The sequence below is a fragment of the Melozone crissalis genome, unplaced genomic scaffold (genome assembly GCF_028551555.1).
Source record: "Melozone crissalis strain CALT ecotype California unplaced genomic scaffold, PUWL_Pcris_2 ptg000042l_1, whole genome shotgun sequence".
NCBI lineage: Eukaryota > Metazoa > Chordata > Aves > Passeriformes > Passerellidae > Melozone > Melozone crissalis.
In genome coordinates, this window is record NW_026535820.1 from 19,628,896 (window position 1) to 19,643,963 (window position 15,068).

Here is a 15,068-nt window from a genome sequence, read left to right on the forward strand (position 1 = left end):
ATTTCTTACATTACATTCACAAGAGCAAGAAACCCTGATTTTGACATTTGGTTTAGGCATCATATAACTGATAAAGAGCATTTGTAGGGTAAAGAAACATTTTAGAAGTTCTGTCTCAGGTATTAACAATTGCAATACTTTTTATGAAAGGGTGTCTGTCTGTGTCTTACTTGAGTAGGACAAACAACCCTTAAAGCTCAGCATTTCCTTTCATTTCAGACTGATAAAACAATGTCAGCATTTTAATACTGCTGTGCCTGTAGTCAAATACCTCAAGAAATACCTACTAAAAGAAGTGACCTGATTTTCAGAGTGCTTTTTTGGTCCCTAAAAAGTATTGGCTGCAACAGACGTGGCTGTAACAGCTCATGCAGACAGTGCAGCTCACTGTCGCAACAAAGTGTTTCATATTACGAGAAAAAAAGTACAACATAAAGCCCTCTCCAAAATGCAAACTGCAAGAATAAAATCAATCAGATTATTTCATACATTCTGTTTCTACACATATGGTACTACACATCCTGCACTGTGATTTTTTCTCTTGATCTGGAAAAAATGCTGGGAGAAATGCCTACGTGAACCTCCAGCTCTCTTATTTTTTTCAAGTCAGGGGGTCTGCACAAATGTTCCCACAGGCTCTGACTTTATTTGAATGACCAATATTATGCCTTGCAAGGTCACACAAGTGCAAATGCACTGTATCTTCTGCCTTAGAGGATTAATGGGATTAAGATTGACATACTTGAGATAAAGCTGTTTCATGCTTTTAAGAAAATCATATTATCCAATTACCTTGGCAATACAATTTTTCCAGTATCAGAATATCAAGAGAGAACATCATTTGCATGGTTGTTTTAACTCTTATGAAAAAGGGGGACGACCTAAATTCAGATCTAACAATGAACATTGTTTTTATTAAAACTGAACTATTATTATTCACACTATCAAAGTAATAATGATCCTGGAAACATTTCATTCTCTAAATTTTTAAGCTCATGTACAAATCTTAGAAATATACAAGCTTAGCTCATGAAATCAATCAAATCCAATGTACAAATCTTAGCTCATGTACAAGCCTAGAAATCAAGAGTGTACATCACTTACACAAAAGGCATAGTGAAACAGAACATTACTAATTGAATAGAGATAGAAAATATTCAGCAAAGGCCTCTGAGCCATGCAGCTTACTGAAACTTAAAACTTCAGCAAACCCCTGGCAATAAATTGCTACATGTATGAACACTAAGCCTGACAGCAATTTCTTTCTTTTGATTCAATGGCTGATATATTCTTTTGTAAACAGAGCAGACTATAAAGATGAAGTACTGCTACTGGCCAACATCTTAACTGGATTTAGCATCATTTAGTGTATTGATTACCTGTCCCAATCTTTAACTAAATTTATGCTGCTCTGCAGGTGTTCACACTTTGTCATTAGCCAGGTTGTACTGACTTGTCACTTCCTTTAATGCATTTTTTGATATAAAGGAGCTGGATTTTTTAATAGATAGCCTAGGACCCCTAATAAAGAAACAAAACAAACAGGTATACTGGCCTCACAGTTTTCAAATATTCACTTGATAAGCCCACATGTAATAATATGTGAAATAAGCCCAGATTGTCATTGCAAGGGTAAGAAAACATTTTTTAAAAATCCAATTTCTAACCAACTCAATTAGAATATCTAATTTCCTTTATTTTTAAAATTTTTAAATCCCCCCCCCCCCAATAGTCATTAACTTACCTTGCTGGATGAAATAGCAAACAGACTGTCTCTATAGCAAATTAAATTCATTATTGATCTCTAGTTTGCTTTGGCTTATTGCAGCTGAAATCATTAAAGCTTCTCCCTGTGCTTTGCCAAAGCAATGTGGATGACTATAGAAGTAAACAAAAGGACTGGAAGGAGTGGCTAACCATCACTCACAGCAGTAGACTTGTAACTTTAGCTTTCTATTAGTATGCAAATACTTAATGAAATGAAAGCACACAACTGAAGAACAATGCCTAATGACTGCTCAGTGCAGATTTTTCAAATCCATGCAATTTGGTCTCCTTAGCCATTATTATGCCTCTTCTGCATGCTGTAAAGGAAGTTTCAATTGCCATCTTCCACTTACTGAGCCTATTCCCAGCAGTCATGAATATTGAATTAATCAGACCAATAAGGATGAGTAACATTTCTTTCTATCAGTGTGCATATGTTAAGAATCACTGAAGTATGGAAAAAAAAAAAAGGAAGCCTTAGAAAGCAGAAAGAAAAATATATGTTTAATGAACCTTAAGTATTTTCAAAAAGGCAGTTAGGAGGGTTTCCTTTATTTAGGATAAATTCAATATGCTCAGTATCTGCAGCAACATTTGCTTTAGCTTGTACTATTGGAGCAACCATGTTCTACTAATAAATTAGTTCAATTTAGCTGACTTATCTCCATATTTTTTTACAAGAAAGGAATTAACACCAGAACAAAGACCTGTCCAAGACAGAGCATTACTTCCTCTATCCTGTGCCCACCCCTTGCATCAAACCTGAACAAACAGGGTGAAGAACTGAAATCTTCCTTGACAAAACAGTAGTTTGGAAAGTCTTCTAAACCAGTATGAATCCTGAGACAGTCAGCCAATAGAAAAAAATTCTTCAAGTTTACGATGCCCATTCACCAAAAGGTGTCTTGACCATTGGCTTGTCAATCTGATTCACATTCTCTTCCATGATGAGGAATGAGTGTCTTCTAAATGAAATTACCATGTCTTGATTCCAGACAAATATTTCTCCTTCTGCTTTATGTGTAAAAGTCCAACCAACCACGAAGAGGGGCACGCCGATACAATGATTCCATTCACTGCCTCGCACATTTGCCACCCATAAACACCTTCTGCAGAAAGGAAGTCAAACAGCAACCAGCACGTCCATTGCTGAGGTGAACATCACTGAAGGTCACAGAGCAGGACCTTGGCCAGGACCTCAAACTAGAGCTGCTTCAGTGATACTCATGGATGATATCCTCCAGTGGCAGAGGGCAGACATTCGTTCTCATCTTTCGCAGTACCCTTGAAGCATTCAGTGCCATTGGTTATGACGATACATGCTTTTTTGGCCAATTAAGGAGACAGGACGACTGCTAACACAAATACTAATCCTTGAAAGGACACTTTCAATGACCAGCAGCAGAGAAATGTTCCTTTCTTCTTTGTATCTCCTTTTGTGGTGAGTCACTTCAACAGCTGCACACAGTGACTGGTCGGCATCCAAAGCAATACTGTTAGATGAGATGCCATTTTACCCTTCTTTCACTGCACACAGGCACAAGTCTGCTATCAAGCAGACAGCAGGAAACTGACTAGTGGGTGGAGAACATGTAGCTGAATCCGTATCCTTGGAAGAAAACAGATGTGTTGGGGAGAGCATTTTGAGAAGCAGCCCTTATGCTGTTTCTTTTGGCTGACTGTAACTCAGTAATCTCTGGTGCTTTGCTAATGTACTCTCACAGGCAGCAGCTCTAAGTGATGCCCTTAAACTGCCATCTCCTGCTGGCTCTTGGCTTCTGTCACATTTTAGTGGCCAGCAGACACTTCACTGACACTTTCACAATGATTTCTTTGAGATTACAGCAATGCTATATACCTGTGAAATAAGCTTTGATTTGGCTGTAAGGAAACTGTCCTGGTTCCAGAACATCATAGAGTGTCTTCTCAGCAACTCCAAATGGTCACCAAAAGGTCATCTGTGCTCTACAGTAGTGTCCCATAGGATATGAAATCAAGGTCATAGTCTTGACTCTCATCTGCTGGAAACTGAATTGCTACAGACCAGGAAACCTCAAAGCTTTCCTGACAAACTGGTTAGCAGGCTGGGGTTGTGTCAGCAAAGCAAAATTAGACACAAACTTATTTGCAGAAAAGACTCCTGGACACAATTCAGAGACTATTTGGAAGCCCTGGCCCTTCAGAACTGTCACAATGCCTAATCCAACTGTTTGACACATTTCTTAGTCTTTGGTGAGAGAAATACATATGTATCAGAAGCCCAGAGAAGACAGTTCATTGCACAGTTTCAGGGTAAGAGGATGAAAGGACAAACACAACAGATTGATGTTCTCATTGCTTAATTCACTAGTGACAGAAGCTCACCTGTGCAGAGCATTTGTAAAGCAAAACAAAAACTTGGCCAGATAACCCAGCTCAAACCACTATTCTGGCACTGTAGTATTTCCTCACTCAAGATCTATCCTGTGAATTCCATTCTTGAAACAAGCACAAAACCCCAACCCAATAACTGGATGAAGGGAAATACTCTTTATTACTTTGCACTGACTGAGGAAAATGTATCATTGCCCAGTGTTTTCTTTCCCACATTTTTCATGTGTTTCCTCAATAAAAGTTAAGGTTTCAAACTCAGAGGCAGATTGAAATGATCCTCTTTGCTGGACTTGACTTGTCTTGAAGATTTCTTGTTTTACTCTTGGGGGTTTTTTTACAGTGAAATTACTGAAAAGACTAAGATTGGAATACTCCAAATATTTAAGGCTACAGGGAGGAATCAGATTCATGATTGAAACAAACCTTATCCGTGAAGGAACCGAAATAGATACCAAATGCCAGCTGTTATGCGCAGCCATAATTTTAGTGAACATTTCTGACCTAACAGTATATGTAATGTAGTGTCACCCAAGTAGGTTGCTAAATCCTATAAATGGTATGCCAGCAACAGGTTCCAGTTGCCAGAATTGTGTTCATTAATGGAGGTACTGTTAGAAAGGAAGGATGCTAACAGAATGAACTGACAGTAATTCAAGTTAATCTGGAAAAAGTAAGGTCAGTGCCAGTACATTCAATACTTAAAAGTTACAGGATGGCAATAAAACAAAAGGACAGAAAATTACAGAACATTGGCAGATAAAGTTGCGGCTGAAATTGCTGTTGAAGAGCTCTCTTTGTACTTAGGAGGCCCCCATGACTCAAGACACCAAAGGTCAGCACAGCTTTCAATTAAGCAAATAAGAACACACCAGTTGTTAAGGTGAAATAAGTGGCAGGATCATGATCACCAACACAGCTAACAATTTTGGTTGTTTTTTTTGTTGTTTTTGTTTTGTTTTTTAGTTAAATTGAAGGATTGCAAAGATGAGGAAGATGAGTATATTGAAATACTCTCCAACATATTTCTCTCAGTATAGCAATCACATCTTGGGTGGGTTTGCCTTTGGTAGGCTAAACAACCAAGATGCCAGTTTAATGGAGTTATCTGTTAGTAATATACAAATTGTAAATAAGCTGTTTTGTGCCTAATCTATAAAAAAAAACCCTTGAAACTTATACCTCATATACTTTGTAGTTCTGACTGAAAAATTGAAAGAGAAATAACATGTGCTTCATTAATTTTCAATTTATAATGGAATATGAGCCAAAAAAGTAATCAGATACATGAAAAATAGAAGATCTATATTAATGGATGTTAATACAACTTCCATTTATATATGTAAAGATATTCTGGAAGATTAATTTGAATATGGTAGTTGCATCTGAAATGCAAACACCATAAATGAGGAAAACACAAACTGAAAATGAAGAAAAACTTGCATAGATAAACTTAGTATAACAGATCTAGCATAAATTGCTGTGTCATAAGGATAAGCACTTTGAAGTGTAAGGCACCATGTTAACAAATCACATTACACTGACTGGTCCTTATTAGCATCCTGACCTTTAGGTCTATTTGGTCATGGAAGGACACAGACAACAAAAAGAGGCTGGCTGTGGCTGGAACTCAGCTTTCCTAAGAGACTGTGCCTTGTCCTGAGACTGGAGAACAAGTCATTTGGATAATGAGTTTCTCAGCACTACACACTGTGTACCAAGGCACATCACAGGCAACCTTCACCCTGGAAACTGAGTGCAGTACTAACCAGAACCCTTGGTCACTGGAAAATTCTTATTGCACCCAGAAACTTGGTTTATATTTTTAATAGTATTTCTCACAGTATCCCACCCAAGGACAAGCAAAGCAAATGTGGAGGCTGAATGACTGCATAGTTGCCTCCACCTTCTGTGCTTCAGTTTTCAGAAGTAAAATTTCCATCCTTAGCCTCAAGTGTCTGACACAACTGATATGAGTCTCATCAGTTGCAATGAAAAGAAAACTTATGACTGACCCATATGAGAAAATAAAATTAATCTGAAAAGCCTCATTCTTTGTATTTTTCTCAGTCTCTTAACGAATGGACCAAGGTCAACAGGAATGGTAATTACAGGGAACATTAAATGGCAAAACTGTAATCAGAGACAAACTCTGCAGTGTATTTGATACACGATTAGCTCCAAAAATCATGAATTCATAGAAAACAAGAGTGTCAGAAATATCTCCCCGTGTATTTAGATCCTATTGTTTGCAGCAAAGGACTGCTGCTTACATGTTGTCTTTGATAGTTTGGTTAATTTTTTTTCCAGAGCAGAAGCTAGCAGAGAAGTAGAGGCTGTCCACTGCCTTAAATTTTTTTCTTTCAAGGGAGGGAAACCATCTTGAAGAAGCATTTTGATAAAACATGAACAATTCCTTCTCACCATCCTTCGCAGTAGTCCAACTGTAAAGCTGGATCAAATAACACTTTCCTGAAATAAAAATCAGCTCATAAAAAGAACCTTATCTTTCTACTATCCAGCTGCTCACTCTTGAAAAGAGAAATAGAAGATAAAAATGCAATTCCATTTCCAAAATGTGGGTAAGAGGTAAAGATTAGCTTGACAGTCTTTAGACTATTCTAGGACAATATCTGTTTCTGAAGATGCACAGTGTAGACCCCAGCCTCCCCTAGAACTCCAATGATGGACACTGTGCCTCAGCAGCAGGGCTGGAAGTGGAGCCTGGTGGGGTAAAGAAAGACAATATAATGCAGAAGACTCTGCACTTGATCCAAATTCCAAATTATGAGAAATAAGCCCATCTGTAATAGTAATTACTGCCAACACCTTCCACAGAACAGTTAAGTGGAAAATATCACAGCAAGTGAAATAATTGTTTGTTATTTCTATGTCTTCACACTGAGAATTCATGCAGATACTTTTGTGATAAAAGCCCTTACAAACAAATGTGAAGTCAATATCACATGTGATCTCTGATATACTCAGATCTATCAGGATAAAGAAAATTATCCTGAGTTCCTTGAGTTGGAAAAAAGTCACTCCTTCATTGAATTCAGATACTGTGACAAGAAGAGATTGCATGAACAAGTAGCTGCTCTTTGAATGATCAGAGTTTATGTCCTGAGAGTTTATGTCCTGGACCACAGACAAATTAAATTACAAACAAGTTGATAAATCTATTTGACATTTAGTGAGTTATAGAAAGCAACAAAGAAGCATCATGACAATGAAATTAAATGATCAGGGTTGTCCAGTGTTGTTGTGAATTTGCAGCTTTCATCTTATTTTGTGCCTTTCCAATTGTTCTAACACAGGACACCAGCCTTTTGGTGCAATAATGAGAAGTGCACCTGGAAATAGCAGATGCACAGAGTAACTCTACAACTCACTAACAGAGTGAAACTCTGCTGCTGTTAATATATATTTATATTGCAGGACAGACAAAGGGCTTCAATTGGGTTCTGTGTCCCATTGTGCTGTGCATTGTGGAAACACAAAAGGGAACAAAGTACAAGCCCCAAAGGGCTCGCAGTGTATAAAGATAAGTGATATAGTGAAGAGAAAAGCAAGGGGATGCATTCAAAATAGACTGACTTTTTAAATACCTACATGCATTTGTCATCCCTTCAAGCTGCCAAGAGAGAAGAATAATCCTGACCTGCTTCCTCAAATCTACTGTACTCTGTTTGAATATTACTTCCAATGTTAACTGATGCCTGGTTAAGATTCTCCTTAAAAAAAAGAAACAGTTTTAAACTAATTATATTTCCCTTGATTTTACAATGGCATGCAATTAGAAAGAATAAAACAAAATTAAGTGAAAACTGATACAGAATGGGAAACACAGTGAGAAGTAGTGATTCTAAGTGAGAATTTAGTTATTCTTGCCCTTGACAATTGTTGGACATATTTTCATACAGACACAGATAATGTCCTCTAATTCCACTTGAGGAGTCTATTCCTGTCAGTTAAACATTATCTAAAGGTCCCTATGGAGGTGTTCATTTAAAGCTGATGCTGGCACAGTTTTTCACTCTTTTCTAGCCATCTGGTCACATACTGAACTGTCAGCTATTTTATCTAAACCCAAGAGAAGGCTGAAGGAGTAAACAAAAATACCAACAAGAAAAATCTCAGGGTTCAAAGTAACCACAGCACTCAAGCCTAAAGTTATGATTTCTTCTTACTCACAAAATTCACATAAAATATACTTAATAAAAAACCCACAAAAGCTCAAAAGGTTGCAACCTGAGGCTATTTTGAAACCCCTCTCCCTCCCCAGCCCATATGCAGATCTGTAAACACACTGAGCATTTGTATTGCCCCCTCTCCCCCACCCCACTCTCCTAAACTACTGATAGAAAATATACATTTCCATTCCTTTACATTTAAGACTTAGCATCCCAGAGTCTGGTAATCAAAATTATTTTGCACGACACTCCATAAAACGTTTTAAGATCAATTTTTAAATGCTGATGCCTCAGTCCTACGCTTTCTCTGCATACTGACTTAAACAACAGAATGTGGAAGCTGACTGTCTCATTAAAGCACCCATATGAGAGAACCTGCTACAGTTCTATACAAATAGAAAAGAGCCCACTACATTAAAATGAAACCGAATCATCTTAGCAAACCTCTTTTTTCCTCATGGTCTTCTCTCTTCTCTGTGCAACGTTGTTCCATCTTACACACACACTTAGATGTGCCATAAGTGCTTCTTTTAAAGCGCATAAAAGCTATCCACAGTTCTCCTAAGAATGAAACAGTTTTAATATTTTCTGATCCATGTTCCTGCCACAAACATTCACCGGCAGTATGATAGCTCCAAGAGGAGACATCTGATTCTTGACATTTAAAGATACAATACTGGTGAAAAATAGTGACGCTGTATTAACTGCAAACAGCTTGTGAGGGAGTAGGTGATGTACTCCTAAAATGTATAATCAGAACAAGCAATAATTTCAACCTTTTGATTTTTTTATTTTTGACTCAGAGCCATAAAAAAGAGGAATAGCCTGATAAACAAATCTGGACACGTTACAATAACTGTTTTAAGAGAATTTATATTCTATGGCAAAAAGAAAAGTAGGCTGTTTTCCTGCTGGAGAAAGCATTAAGGTACCCCATAGTTTCTCAAAAGGGTCTCAAAAGCTTTCTTAAAAAATGAGCACTAAATGAAAGCAAAATTGAAATTACAGAAATCAAAGAATTTGTATCCTGGTAACACTCAGTTAATTGACATTGCAATGCTAAATGAAAGCACTAAAACATCAAATTCCCCATACCCCTACTGTGACAGCCTTATAAATTCAAAAGGTACACAGAAAGGTCTTATTTTTCCCACATGAAAAAAAAAAATTAATCCTGTTCTAACATGAACCATTACTTTGAAATACTGAATTCTGGACCAAAAAACCAAAAAAAAACCCCAAAAAAGCTGATATATTTTTAATTTTAGTAGTAGAACCCCTTGTTTGGTGATCAGTGACCTCTGGGGAAAGTTGGGACATCAGAGCAAACCTCCATCCCCCACAAACACCTGAGACAAGGCAGAGCACAGTTAACAGCAACCAGTTCTCCACACTGTACCTGGAGGTACTGACATGACCGTTCCTGCTGGCACGTCTCTGCCTTCACCACTGTCTGGTCCATGTTAACTGATGCTTTCTGGTAAACTTCACGGGCTCTGCTCACGGTTAATGTAGAGGACCAAGAGCTTTTCTTCATTAATTGGGAGTCCAAATTCACAGGCAGGTTTGCACAGGTAGAGCATTTGACATCATTATTGCTTCTGGAGGACTTCACAGTATGCTCGCTAATAGTGTTATAGGCTTCCATAAAGTATTGGGAAGAAGAGCGATCGGGGCATCTTCCCATGGTCATGACCCCACTGGGACCATGATAAATGCAAACATCATTGTCCAAGTTGTCATCTGAACTCCACCATCCTGATGCATTGGATCTGGGCTTACCTTCTGATCGCCTTTCCTTACTCTTGCTGCGCTTCCCATACCTCATCGTCTGTGACTCCTCCGGGCTCGCTTTCCCCCCATTGACGCTCCCCTTGGATGGTCCTTCCAGCGAGTGGGACTTGGTGAAGAGCTTTTGGACAGAGTGAACCAGGTGCCGGATCCTGCCCGGGCTGTCGCTGCGGTGCTCCATGGCAGTTCGCTTGTACTGCAGAGTGTGGTAGCCATCCCGATTCAGGGGCAGCTGCCGCTCAAACTGGTCCAAGAGGTTGGCAGGAATGCGGTTGGTCTTGTTGGCAGTTCCGTGGGGAACCAGAGCACACTCGTCCTTGAGTTCGTGGTGGGAGCTGTAATGCCTCCGGGGAAACGTGCTGCTGGCAATCTGATCGTTGTAGGGCACCATGCACTCGGCCTGGAAAGAGTTCCTTTGAGTGTAGTAAGGGTGGTCTGCGGGGTGGGGCTCCACCGGGTTTAACAAGTATGGCTTCCTGTCCTGGTGGTGTGGCAGGCTGTCACACGCAGGGTCACAGGCAACCCCGTGGTGGTGACTGCGGCTGCCGGATAATCCCTTCATCCTTGGTGGAAAACGAGTCCCAAAGTCATCTAATATGTATGGCTGTGCGACAGGCAGAACTCAGAGAAAGGCCTAAAAGAAAGAAATACAACAGAACACATAAGATATTCGAGCTGAGAGAATAAACAGCATGTGCACACTTAACATTCTTTGTTTCTTGTTGCAAAAGTAACTGGAAAAAACTAAACATTCTCAGACTCTTTTTATCCTTTAATCTTTCCCACATCCAGCATGGTGATAAGGATACCTAAGTAGTACACAAGAAAAGTTATCTCGTTCCATTAGCTGCAAACAGACATAAGGCAATGTTTCCAATACGAAAAGCAAGATAGGTATTGTGACCTCTACTCCATAACCTCAGTCCTGAAAACATTCATGGACAGGGACCTACCAGGATTCCTTAACTGCCCATATGCAAGTTCTCAAGGCCAAATGGACACATTAAAAAATACATTTTCTTTAATTTCACACTTTCTGGGATTCTTTGGGCCAAACTCAAAGCATGGTGCAATTAATGGGAAATCTTTCTCTCACTTCAATGAATATTTTTACTCAATCTCCTTTTACTCAATCTCCTATTTTTACTCAATCTCCATGTCGTCAGCCTGGACTGTAATAATCTCAAGGCAACAGCAAGACATTATTTCCATAAGTTCTTTTCAAATTAAGAGTAAAATAACAATAAATTACACTAACTGTCAAAACAAAGCTAAACAACTATTTAACATCCTATATGTCTGTAGGGCTTGTATTTACTATTTTCTGGCTCCTACTCACTAAAAAAAAACCCATCTTATTCTGCTGATGCATGGCTTGATTTATTTCTCAATAATTTTTCATTACTCTAAACAGTGTTCATATATCCCTACATATTCCTACCATTAAAAGAACTGGGATAGCCAAACCTTGCACACAACAATAAAAGTTAATAACAATGACACTTAATTCTTGATTGCAGTTATTTGTCTCTGAAGTGACTCTCAATGCTGTAGAATATGGCTTACAACAAATTGAAAATGGAAATCTTCATCCCAAGTGATATAATGACCACTTTGTTTGAGGCCAGATGCCCTCATTTCAGCCCTCAACTCCACCAAAAGTCTGGATGAAACCTATGAGCAACCAGTGTGTAAATTATGAGGTTTCAGGTGTGGCAAAGCAGTCTCATGGCGCCATCTGAGAAGCTGAAGGGCAGAGGACTCCCTAGAGGATGCTTTCTTATACTGCACTGAAATAGGAGTCACTCAGCTACTTTACTCATTTCTGGCATGGCTAATCACATAAATACTTCTGTAAATGTAGCTCTTGAGATCTTTCTTGGAGTAAGGACAAACGTGCATAGCAAACAGGTTTCCACTCTGCTCCTCCAGCACTCTCTCAGCTAAAGTTCATGTTTTAACAGGTTGTAGACATTGTACCCACTGGCAAATTGGTGACAATGAAGTTTTCTAAAATAGCATTAAGTTAATGTCAGTCTAGAAAAGCATGCTCCACACTTCCTCAGAACTTATTTTATATTTTCTTCTGAACCTGCAGCAAGCTAAAGGGGAGTTGTTGTTTTTTTTTTCAGTATGCTTCAAAGCTAATTTGGATGTCCTGCATTTTATTCCCCCTCACTGGATCCCTGCAATGCAGAAAATGTTCCTTCTCAGGAGACCCTGAATTAAAAAAAAAGTTTTCAAAACACCACAAAAGGCTCTTGAAATATTCCAAATGGATAAGCTGACTGATTTACCTAAAGGGGAGAATGGCTAAAGGCACCTTTAAAAGCATGAAAATAATATATTTAGGGAGCTGTACTTGTCAATTACTTGTCAATTATACTGTAGTGACAATCCTAAGCACTTCTAAGGAGAATTTTACATTCCTCCCATAGTTTTAAAAATATGATCTACTAGTCTGTGTAATTGAAAAACATCCAAAGGGATGTAGTAGTAGATTAATTAGTTAGGTAACTGAACATGTGACTTGAACAAAGATACCCCATCAAGCAGAGTACTTCTAAAGGATATAGAGACAAAATAAAAAATAGTTCAATCTTTGCTATCTATGAATATCTTTTACACATCAAGGCTTATGAAAACAAAATTTCAGCCAGTTTTTTTTTTTACTTAATTCCATAAATCCATTTGCAATCATGCAACAGTCCTTACAATGATGGATAAATTCTCTTAAGGCTAAAAATAGACTAGTGTGCTATATAAGATAAAAAAAAAAAATTACACCTTGCCTTAAAGATAGGAGAAAGATATGAAAGAATACAACTAACTGGGACATGCTGTAAACCAGCAATTTATTTTCATTTTTTCTCTATCTGAATGGCTATGAAATTTTCATATACTGTAGAATAAAGAGTAAATGTAGGCAAAGAACCAAAAGGACCAATAATTTACAGCATAGTGAAGTCATGGCAGGCACAGGACATGTAACGAAATTATCAAGAAAATGTAGCCTTAATATACTGATACAGAAAATGGCTGGGATCAGAAAACCCTTGATCTGGCTTACAGACTGGGACAGAATATTGTGGAGAACCTTGAAACTAAAAACAAGCTTAAAAGATGAAGCCATGGTTTGACCAATGAGAACAGCCATGTGACCAGCTGTGTTTTGGATGGACTGGCAATATGGATGCTAAGGAGGATGTGCAAAAAGTGGTAAAAAGTGAAAAAGCTTCTGGAAAGTGACATTTGTCTGTATAGAGAGAAAACGACAGGCTTTCAAAAAAAATTGTGGAGGAAGATTGGCTAAGCACTGCTATATGAGCTTGGATGGCAAGTAGGATGGAAATGTTTAGGAGGAAAAAATGCATGTATTTTGAGTCTGAGCTGTCAATGGATCTTTTATGAGGAAATATGGGAGAAAAGAGCAGAAGATAGATAGGATGATCTGCCCAAAAGGAATCAGATGAACAGATAAGGAGAATAACAGAGAAAATGCTTGTGAAAGCAAAAGATCATAGAGTTATGAAAAATCAGATTTAAAAGAGGAGGAAAAAAAGAGGAAACAAAGAAGCAAAAACCAGAGAGCGATAGAAAAATCAAGCCAAAACCAAAAGAGAAAAACCAACCTAACAAAAGGAATGCAACAAAAAGAAGTGGTAGTAATTTATTCCCAACTTCTAGACTCCTAGACTACTGGATGCATTAAGAAAGGTTTTTTTTTTTTTTTTTGGTGAAACAGCACTGAAACATTTATTTTATCATGAAAATTGTGATTAAAAAATCCCATATAAGCATTTACTAGAATATAGCTAGAAAAAATTTCTATCCTACAGTCTCTGATTTCATCAGTATTTTTCAAAGAATATGCATCATATTCCATAATTGTGTTGTCTGAACCTATACATCAATATTTAGTGCAATTAGCAGCTGGAGACAGGGCTATCTGTTCATGCCATGACTAGCTGATAGGAAACCAATTAAGTCTTTCATTTTATTGGTATTTTTTGGCCAAAAAAGGAACATTTAATTATTCATGAAATAGGGCAAGACAATTGGTGAACACATTAATAAACAGTGCAAATAGCAATTCTATAGACAGCAGACCAAAACTACTTGATGGCATAGGAATAAAGGAGATGTTAAAGAGATACAGCATTGTAAGATGAAGAATGCTTACTATTTTCAACATTCATGTTACATTTGCTTTTGTTTTCTTGAGGATGCCCTTGGTAAGAACAATACAAATATATTCATCCTTGTCCCCAATGTGGTGTCCCTAATGCATAACAATTCCTGGAATAATCTAGTAGCTAGAAAAATGCCTATTTAAATCTATGTAATTAAAATGAAAATGAATGCAAAATAACAAAATCTGAACAGAAATCACCTTAGTTTTTTACAAATTTCATTTAACTATATTGTCTACTCATGTGTTCCAAATTTACTCATAAAACACATCTTTGAGAAACATATTCTTTCCCTTAGATATATGTTCAACCTTCTGTCTTAGAAAAGATTTACTGAAATGCCCCTGAGCTCCTCTGGCTTCATCCAACAAGACTGCAGAATGCAGAATATGCTGGGGCACAGGAAGGACTCCTCTTCTTGAGCAGCAGCATTCCCTGTCTCCCTGTGCCACTTAAGTGGGGGAAGAGGTAGAGCTCAGGAAGGAGGAAGGGGTGGGAGGATGGTGTTTTAGTTCTCATTATCCTGTTCTGAATTTGACCAGTAACAAATTCAATTAGTTTCCCGGAGCTGAATCTGTTTTCACTGTTACCCATGATGGTAATTGGTTTGTGAACTCACCCTGTCCTTATCTCAACTCCTGAGACTTTTTTCTTTCTCACCCCAGTCCAAGCAGGGAGGGGAGTGATAGAACAACTCTGGTGGGCATCTGATGTCCTGCCAGGGTCAACATCCCACAGGCTGATGGATCTGTGC

General features: G+C 38.1%; 1 protein-coding gene across 8 annotated transcripts in view; it reads right to left on the bottom strand.

The window, feature by feature from the left end:
* The window catches only part of DLGAP1 (DLG associated protein 1), a 400,895-nt gene that overhangs the window by 125,245 nt on the left and 260,582 nt on the right, over positions 1–15,068 (bottom strand). For all 8 annotated transcript variants that reach the window (XM_054285394.1, XM_054285396.1, XM_054285398.1 and 5 more), the window contains one exon: positions 9,730–10,755. In XM_054285394.1, coding sequence (XP_054141369.1) covers positions 9,730–10,683 — 954 coding nt within the window. In that variant the 5' untranslated portion in view covers positions 10,684–10,755. The remainder of the gene's footprint in view (positions 1–9,729; positions 10,756–15,068) is intronic.